Below are 10,192 nucleotides of genomic sequence, written 5' to 3' on the forward strand. Positions count from 1 at the left end.
AAACTTTATATGCCCCAATATAGGGGAATGCCAGGGCCAAAAGAATGGGAATGGGTGGGTAGGGAAGTGGGGGGCGCTATGGGGGACTTTTGGGATAACATTGGAAATGTAATTGAGGAAAATATGTAATAAAAATATTAAAAATTAAAAAAAAAAAGAAAAGTCACCCCCTTTCAGGATAAAGACAAGCCAATTGTTTCTTGAGTGGATAATTCTAGAAATACTTCCCCAAAAGTTTTAACATGCTTAAACAGGATCTCAGGTTAAGTATTATCTGTTGAGTCTACAAGCAAATGGTACAGAAAGCTGATACTATCAGTGTTTTGTAGTGTTTTTCCAAAAAGTGCTTCTTCAGGAGGCTATCCCACTATTTATAGCTATGGCCAGTTTTTAGGATGCCAACCAGGTGGTGACAGGAGACCAAGACCAGTTTGTGGGGTGATCATTTTATTGGAGCCACCAGGTGTTCAGAACACTGAAGACAGTGGGTATGTACTATGGTGGATGAGCTCTTTAAAGGTTCGCCCTGAATCCTGCTTTAAGAGAGAACCGCAGCAAGGGCTTCTCCCGGAGGGGCCGCAGCAAACAGATGGAACTAGGGAAACCCTTGAGCCGAAGGCGGCTGACACCGCCATCAGGGGCAATGGTAATCCTGGCATGAGTGATGACATCCTGAAGCTCCAGGGTCAGGCTGTCCAACAAGTGATTTTGGTTGGGAATTAGCTGGGGGAAAAAAAAGACAGATGCAAGGTGTTTGTGGAAGGGTTTCATGGGGCTCCCCAGTGCTTGCCGGTCAGGCTTGGTCTTAGGGGGCTTTAAGAAATGCTCTGGCCTAACAGAAATCAGCTAGTGGGGAAAGGGACAATGGCATGTGTGTTCAAGTGTATTTCTTGACAAACAGATGAATTAATCAAATGGAAGAGAAGGCCTTCATGGTTACACAGAACCTCACCCCACCACAGTGACTACTTTGCTAGTCCAAGACACTCTAACACATATGAGGGTATCCATCCTATACATGGGCACAGCATGATAACTGTTAGTGTGCCAGGCATCCTTCTAATAAGTTAAATATACTATAAAGAAACATATGTCTGTGTATGTATTCTTAGCACATTCTTAGCATGATGGGTTTCTGTTTTATCTTAGCAAAATTTGACTAAGGCATGCAAAAGTCACAGAGTCCACCGTCTCCCGTGGAAAACACAGCTGTGGCTTTTTACAGTGTATTAATTTTACTGTTAAACTGAGCAAAGGTTTTATAGGAAAGTGTATCTGAAGAGCTATAACTCCAGCTCCTTGGGAGGCAGAGACAGGAGGATTATAAGTTCCAGGCTAGCCTGTGAAACTCACAGAAACCCTGTCTCTAAAAGTGAAAAAGAGGGCTAGGAGTGGAGTTTAGTGGTAAGGAGACAATATATAGGAGTGGAGCTCAGTGGTAGGGAGATGTGTAGGGGTGGATCTCAGTGGTAGGGAGATGTGTAGGGGTGGAACTCGGTGGTAGGGAGATGTGTAGGGGTGGAGCTCAGTCAGTGGTAGGGAGATGTGTAGGGGTGGAGCTCAGAGGTAGGGAGATGTGTAGGGGTGGAGCTCAGTGGTAGGGAGATGTGTAGGGGTGGAACTCAGTGGTAGGGAGATGTGTAGGAGTGGAGCTCAGTGGGAAGGAAATGTGTAGGGGTGGAGCTCAGTCAGTGGTAGGGAGATGTGTAGGGGTGGAGCTCAGTCAGTGGTAAGGAGATGTGTAGGGGTGGAGCTTGGTGGTAGGGAGATGCATAGCATGTGTAAGATCCCAGGTTCCTCCACAGACTGAGTGTCAACCTGCACCTCACAAACCTTGGTGACTGGAAGCAACGACTTCCACTTATGGGCAGGAAGATTCCAATTATGCCTGATCATGTCTTCCTCTTCCAGTGTGGTCAGGATGCACCCATCCACTTTGCAGCTGTTGGGACAATTGCCTGTTGGGGGAAATAGAAGCATGAACACTGTTTCCTTCAACATACCTCAGCTTCTAGGATACAAGTAATTCAATCAGACCAAACCCCAGAAATGGGCTGGGAAGACAGCTCAGTGGTAGAACACTTGCCTGGTGTGTATGAGGTCCTAGGTTCAAGTTCCAGAACCACAAAACAGGAAGAACTACTAAAATCAAGGAAAAGCCTTCTTTCTAAAGAAAAAAGTATAGTGAAGGAGAAAGGAAGGAATGGGGTTGGGCTGCTTTGTGGGGTACAGGAAAGTGCAGTTCAGGTGAATGAGAAGCAGCCAGCCATGTGTTAGATGTATTCATACTTCAAAAGCTGGAGATACTTGATAAGCATCATACACTGTAAACTAAATCTCTTACTTACTGCTACATCGCATCTAACGTCATGATGGACCTGGGCACAATGTCATTTTGTAATGTGACAATAAAAAGAAATTCTGGAATGGGAGAGGTGGTCCAGCAGTTAAGAGTGCTTCACACTCTTCCAGAGCACCTGAATTCAGCTTCCAGAACATACATTACATGACTCACAACTGCCTTTAGCTCCAGCTCCAGGGGATCTGACCCCCAGCCAGCCACCATGGTTACCGGCACTGTCACACCTCCTACACATAAATAAATAAAAATTGTTTAAGATATATTGAGCACACTGTCACTATCTTCAGACACACTAGAAGAGGGCATCAGTTCCTATTACAGATGGTTGTGAGCAATCATGTGGTTGCTGGGAATTGAATTCAGGAGCAGTCCTTGACTGGTGAGCCATCTTTCCTGCCCAAAAAAATAAATTTTATTTTGTTTTGGTTTTGTTTTTGTTTTTGAAGTTTTTTTTTTATTTATTTTTTTAATTAGGTATTTTCTTCATTTACATTTCAAATGCTATCCCAAGAGAATAAATAAATTTTTAATGTGAAGACAACGACAAAGAAAAAGAGGGGTGGTGATAATTGTAAGCTACACTAGTGGGTGCTGAGCCCAAATCAAACATTCCGTGCTCCAGGAATGCTAAGGTGTCTCTAGGTGAAAAGAATATGGCTTTGAGTCTCTCTTCTCTTTGGAACTTCATTCAATCGTGTGCAAGGGTCAGAAGCCCTAGGAGAAGGGTCGCATACTCCTATGGGGAGTACTCTAAGATGGAGATTTGGAATTCTGGCAGAAGCCTCTTACTGCCTGCATGCACCATATGTGGTTCATCTCTTAGGAGAGTAGCCTTGCATGTGGGTCATTAGTGATCCCAGAATGGAGGGTGTACTGGCTAGTTTTGTGTCAACTTGACACAGTTGGAGTTATCACAGAGAAAGGAGCTTCAGTTGAGGAAATGCCTCCATGAGATACAACTGTAAGGCATTTTCTCAATTAGTGATCAAGGGGGAGAGGACCCTTGTGGGTGGTGCCATCTCTGGGCTGGTAGTCTTGGTTCGATAAGAGAGCAGGCAGAGCAAGCCAGTAATGAATATTCCTCCAGGCCTCTGCATCAGCTCCTGCTTACAGGCTGCTTGTGGACGTTGTACATCGTGGTGCGCACTAGGCTCCGCACCACGATGTACAACGTCCACAAGCAGAGCTGGAGCTAAGAAATTAGTGGTGATTAGGAAGAGACCAGCATCGTTGAGGTGACATCTTCTGGGAAGTTTTCTGAAAGCACAAAGAGGCTGTGTTCCAGAGATAGCCAAGGTTGTACTCCTGCTGCAGCGGGACTTGGTGATGTGTAAGGGTCACCCAGGTGGTACTGGTTTTGAAGGCATGAAGGGGTCACACAGAGAAGCTGAGGCTTGGCACTGTGAGAGGCCATGGAAGGCCATTGGTGAAGGTGCAGCCTCAGTTGCAATTGACGGCCCAGGACTGAAGGGGTCATGCAGTGTTTTGGAGATGCCAGTACCATGAGATGACCACCAAGAGCAGCAGCAGCAGTGGAGTACAGGCATCTGGAACCTAGAGGACGACGCGTGTGCTACAAAGGTCATGGCTAGAGAAGTGACCCAAGCCCTTGGAGGAGCCCAGAAGATCATGAGTTGGATCCCAGACATTGGATGGTTGGAGATTGATTTTTGCTTTTGATTGTGGCTGTGCCCTGATATTTTCCCTCTTGAAGGAAGAAACTATTTTAGTGAAGCCCACAGTTAAGAGACTTTTAATTGTAAAAAAGACTTTGGATTTTAAAAGAGATGGATATTTTAAAGAGATTGAAATTTTAAGAATATGTAAAGACTGTGGGATGTTTAAAGTTATTTAGACCTTGGGGATGAATAAGAATGTAAGGGTTGAGGCTTACTAGTGATGTGTTTGTGTGTCAACTTGACAAGGGGTCAATTGTACTGGCTAGTTTTGTGTCAACTTGACACAGCTGGAGTTATCACAGAGAAAGGAGCTTCAGTTGAGGAAATGCCTCCATGAGATCCAACTGTAAGGCATTTTCCCAATTAGTGTTCAAGGGGGAGAGGACCCTTGTGGGTGGTGCCATCTCTGGGCTGGTAGTCTTGGTTCGATAAGAGAGCAGGCTGAGCAAGCCAGGAAAGGCAAGCAAGTAAAGAATATCCCTCCATGGCCTCTGCATCAGCTCCTGCTCCCTGACCTGCTTGAGTTCCAGTCCTGACTTCCTTTGGTGATGAACAGCAGCATGGAAGTGTAAGCCCAATAAACCCTTTCCTCCCCAACTTGCTTCTTGGTCATAATGTTTGTGCAGGAATAGAAACCCCGACTAAGACAGAGGGTAAACATTAAAACTGTCCTATCTGTCTCTGATGTGTGCATATGTGTGTCCACTAAGCTATGTATCTTTGAGTCAACTGACTATAGCTTATTATATTATTGATACCAAGGGTACTGTCATGCTCCCTCCTTCCTGAATCCTACGAAAGATCCAAGGGTCTGGCAGCTTATATTTATGACCTATTTGGAGCACAAATTACTAGGATTTACTGCTGTTGCCTTTGACTAAACTCCCTCACAGACACACACACACACAGGATACACACGCACAAAACAGGTTATCCTGTTACTACTGCATCAACCTCTCTGCTTTTCTCACAAGATTTTTGTACCTTCCAAGAGGAACCTCACATCAACCTGGAATCTCATGTGGGTCATGGCCTGTCTCTGTAAGTCTCTAGATCACAGCCTGGTAAGTCAGAATAGGCTCTGCCCTAGAGTTGCAGTCTTCTTCCTTTCATAGCTTTCTAACCCTCAGAGCTATGTAGCCAACGGCAAGGGCCTCTCAAGAGATAACGAATGATAGATTGAAGGGACCCTCCTCAAAGCCACACAGCTGACTGGGAAGAGCAACACTCCAACTGACTCCCACAGCACCTGGTACCTGTACAGGGATCCCGCCAGCTGTGTGGTGCTGCCTGCCTTGCCAAGAGCTTACCTTTAAAGTACTTCGTATCAATTTCAATTTGAGTGATGACTCCAGGATGTGCCAATCGGAACACTGCCCACTCACAACCCGGGACCAGGAGAAGGCCATTCTCAGTACCCTGGAATTCAAAATAAACAATAAATCAAAAGCTAACTTGGGCTTGGGAAAGCCAACCTAAACACCGGCAGGAGAAGCTCACATAACATATTGTGTTTACCATAAACAAACCAAGTGTGGTGGCATGGTACACATCTGTAACCTCAGCACTTGGGAAAAAAGAAACAGGAGGGTCAGGAGGTCAAGGCCAGCCTGTCAAACTGGGATTCAACACATATGCACACACACACATAAAGACATAAGTGCACGTGTACACACACATGCACATACACACACACACACTATAACTAATTCATGTGTGAATTGTCCCCTTGCCTCTTTGATGGTCATGTCACCTCCTGAGTTCATTGTACTCAGCAAATTTTTATAAGTTTCTGATACAATTTCTACGTCAATGTCAAGTTCAAGAAGAAAGTTATAAGCACAGGGATGCTGATCTACTTCAGCCTGTAGGTTCTCTAAATTCTTTGACCGTCCAAAGCAAGTACTTTCCTAGTCAGCATCTATCATCATGGCCACTGGTCTCCAAACCTTGCTTCTCAAAGAGAGGTCCATTTGTATCTAGAAGGACCCGGTGACAGAAAATCAGACCCCAGAGAGAGGAGCAGTTATAAGTTTTAAATGGGATTTGCAAACCGAATGGGGTTTGGTTTGGTTTGGTCAAGGTCTCATTAAACTGTTGCATTGGCTCTAACACCCTCTACAATGTTTGGTGAGTCACAGACTCACCAAAGCCATCTCACCCTAGGGACCTTAAAAGGGCATCTAGACCAGCCCTTCCAACAAAATTTATTCATCTCTGTTGGGCTCATTAAACTTTAAATTCTGAGGGACCAGCAAAATGGCTCAGCTGATAGAGGCACTTGCTACCAGGCCTGAGTTCACAGATTCACATAGTAGAGGGAAGAACCCAAGGCTGACAATTAACTAATCAATTAATTAATTAATTAAAGATTATTTAGATTATTTTCTTTAGTAAATAAATAGAATACTCAAAAAAATTGACTAGAGCAGCCAAGAAGGCGGGTTTAGTCTTCTGGTAAAAATTTAGTACAACACTGTACCATACAGACTAGTGGAAAAGCAATAGGAAATTTGAAAAAAAAAATGCAGAGTCTAATGCAGGTGTGTGGGTCTTTGGTTTGGTTTGGTTTGGTTTCAGGGATTCTGTTGGCTTGTGTTTTGAGACATGGTCTCATGTAGCACAGGCTAGCCTAGAGCTTCCTGTGCTTTCCCTGGTTTCATCCCTGTTGTTAGAATGTCCTAACAGAGAGAGCAGCCCGAGGAAGACAGGGTTTATCAGATGACCATTCCCTGTCAGCAGCAGCATACCAGGAAGTCAAATCAGGAACACTAGCAGCTGGCCACATCATGTTAATAGCATGTTGCCGGTTTGATCAGATAGCCTTCTCTAATTCAGTCCAGGGCCCCAAACCAAGCAATGATGCACATGATCTGGATCCTACATCAATTGACAGTCAAAGCTATCTCTCCCCTAGACATGCTCATAGGCCAGTCCCCTTTAGATAATTCCTAAGATTCTCTTCTCAAGTGATTCTAGGTTGTGTCAAGTTAACAGTTAAAACTAATGCTCAAAGTAACTGAGGATGGCTTTGAACCCCTGATCCCCCTGCCTCTGTCTCTCCAGAGAGCCAAGACGCCCAGCTCAAGCAGATCCCTCAGGAAGTGCACTTCTCCATGATGTAACGTGAAAGAAGTATTGTTTAAACATTTTCTACAAAAGAATCGAAACTACAGTTGTTGCTGGTCTTACTTCTAACACCGGGGGTCTGTCCAGTCTTCTTGCAGTTTCCCAACCATCTGCTATGGACTTGGGTTCACCGACACCTACAGGAAATAGCTGGGGTTAATGGATTGACCTTTGATTTAATTTGAATGTGGGAATGGGTTGGCTGTCATTAAATTTCACATCCCACAATCCCAAGTATAACTACATAAATTAATTTTAGTAGAGTTGGTATTTTATTAATTCACAGCACAAGACTGATTTAATTAATTTTTCCCTTACAGCAGCTATTTGGGCTAAAATTAAGGACTGTGACTTTTTTTTTCTTTTTTTTTTTATTTTTGATTTTTGAGATAGGGTTTTTCTGTGTAACAGGCCTGGCATTCTGGGTCTTGCTCTGCACACCAGGCCAGCCTCAAACTCACAGAGATCCACCTGTCACTGACTTCCAAGGGCTGGGATTAAAGGCATGCACCACTACTGCCCAACAGTACCATGACTCTTGCTGACCCACTCCATGTCATAAAGGCATTGCGTTACTCTCATTCTCTGAAAGAGCACACACACACACACACACACACACACACACACACACCTGGGGCATCATTCTGGCCATGCTCAGCTTGCAATGCTGGAGCCCACACTGCTACATGAAATCTGGCTCCTGGAATTCCCACTCACCTATCATATTATTTGGATGTCCAAAGTGTGCATTACTAAATCCCACACAGACACCCCCAAAAGCAATGGCTACCAGGTCTACAGGTTCTGTGGAATCCAATGCAGCCCAGTCCCTCTGTCCAGTACCGTATACTCGAAGGCGTGCAACACCACCATCTGAGAAAGGAAAGTGCCTGTGTTAGTATTGGAAAAGCTAGCTGTTGGTGTGTCATGGACCCTAGGGGCATGTCGGCCTTCTCCCATCTCCTCTCCCTCTAGGCTTACAACACAGCAAGGCCCTTGCAGAGGACACTGCCCCAGGCCCCTACAGTGGACACTGCCCCAGATCCCTGCAGCAGACACTGCCCACTTGATTTTTGACAAAAAAGAAAAAATTAAAAAACAGACAATGTAAAAATCTTCTTCAATAAACGGAGCTGAAAACACTTGATATACATATATAGAAAAAATTAGGGCACTGGTGACACACACCTTTGATCCCAGCACTTGGGAGACAGGAGGGAGGTGGATGTCTGTAAGTCCGAGGCCAGCCTGCTCTACAAAACAAATCCAGGACAACAAGAACCCTTATATAGAGAGACCCTACCTTACCAAAAAGAAAAAGGAGAGAAGAAAAATAAAATTATCTCCATATCTCTCACCCTGAGCAAAAAAGTCAAATCTAAGTGGATAAGACCTAAAACTGTTGGGAGAAAATATTTCTCAATGTGGAGATAGGGATAGATTTCTGAGAAGACCTCCATTGGTACAAGCATTAACCTAGAACTGATGGAATCGCGTGAAAGTAAAAAGCAGCTGTTGAACAAAGGAAGAATGAAGACATGGCCTCTAGACTTGAGGGCAGGGAGACATCAACTCATATACATCAGATGAGAGATCAATGTCTAGACTATACAAGAAAAAAAATGAACAAATAAACCAAACCATCTGATCAGTGAATGGACTGAGCTAAACAGCTTCCTAAAGAAGGAACACAAACGGCCACTATTTGAAGTGCCCCTCATCCTCAGCTATCAGAGGGATGCAAATTACGACTGCTTTGAGATCCCATCTTACCACCAGTCAGATTGTCAATCATCAAGAAAACAAATGGCTGCAAAGACAGTTTTCCAAAGAAAATATGCCAATAACCAGTAAACACACAACAAGTCACCATCGTTAGTCACCAAGGAAATGAAAATCAAAACGACAGCAAGACATCATCTCACACCAACCAGGTGACAAGACACTGAGAGGGAGCTGAAGAAGGCAAAGACCTTAAGCATGGCTGCCATTTGGGAAACTTCTCAAATCCTCAAATGCAGAGTTATTACATGATCCAGAAATGTCAATCTTAGGTATAAGCTAAAGACAGAAATATACACACAGAGAGAGAAAAACATATGTATAAGCTGTAGTTTAAGAGATAACTCAGTGGTTACAAACACTGGCTACTCTTCTAGAGGACCTGAATTGGATTCTTGGTACCCACATAGTGGCTCACAACCATCTGTAACTCCAGTTCTAGAGAATCTGATGCCGTTATAAGGCCTCTACAGGCAAACAAGACATACAAGTAGGCAAAACATTGGTGTGGGTGTGTGTGTGTGTGTGTGTGTGTGTGTGTGTGTGTGTATTAAAATATTTTTAATTCTTATAAGTGAACATTAATAACATAGTTTATTATACCCAGCAGGTAGAAATGTCTACCAATGAATGAACAGATATATAAAAGTCTCTAACCATAAAATAAAATGTCATGTGGAAAAAAGAGGAATGAAGTACCCATACATGGCACAACCAGGATGATTCTTGACAGCATCACCCTAGGTAAAGGAAGCCAGAGACAAAAGACCAATAAAACATAGCTCTGTACCTTTGATGTGTAAAGTAGTCATACAAGGAGTATATTGATGGCTAGGGCTAGTGATGGTGAAGTGTAGTCTCTAGAGAAACAGAACCAGGAGCCTTGTATATACTAGCCATGAGTTCTGCCACTGGGCATTGCACTTCTTCCAGAGTTAATGCCCTAACATTAACAATGTTGCATTTATCTGTGCCTACACCTTAATTGTACACATCAAATGGGTGAGTCCTATGTCACTGTGACATATTGCACTAAAGCTCCTACATAAGAAAAAATAAAATAGACAGGTGAAAGTGTGCACCACAGAGGCAGACAGCTTCTGGGACAGGCGGAAGCCGCAGAGCCACTGAGGCAGCACACTTTTGGGGCCGCAGACATCCGGCACCCTCCCAGCCTGAGGACAGTGGTCCCGCCCTGCACGGGAGCCCTCTGCCTCAGGAGCAGGGAGCGCCATCTTGG

The 10,192-nt window shown here is 44.2% G+C and overlaps 1 protein-coding gene across 1 annotated transcript in view; it reads right to left on the reverse strand.

The window, feature by feature from the left end:
- Positions 1 to 435: 435 nt before the first annotated feature.
- Positions 436 to 10,192, reverse strand: part of Allc (allantoicase) — a 31,987-nt gene continuing 22,230 nt past the window's right edge. Inside the window, exons 8-12 of the mRNA XM_021179230.2 lie at positions 7,888 to 8,043; positions 7,234 to 7,307; positions 5,352 to 5,460; positions 1,834 to 1,958; positions 436 to 723 (exon numbers count right to left, since the gene is read on the reverse strand). Of these exons, the coding sequence (XP_021034889.1) occupies positions 514 to 723; positions 1,834 to 1,958; positions 5,352 to 5,460; positions 7,234 to 7,307; positions 7,888 to 8,043 (674 nt within the window). The 3' untranslated portion in view covers positions 436 to 513. The remainder of the gene's footprint in view (positions 724 to 1,833; positions 1,959 to 5,351; positions 5,461 to 7,233; positions 7,308 to 7,887; positions 8,044 to 10,192) is intronic.

The sequence above is a fragment of the Mus caroli genome, chromosome 12, assembly GCF_900094665.2.
Source record: "Mus caroli chromosome 12, CAROLI_EIJ_v1.1, whole genome shotgun sequence".
NCBI lineage: Eukaryota > Metazoa > Chordata > Mammalia > Rodentia > Muridae > Mus > Mus caroli.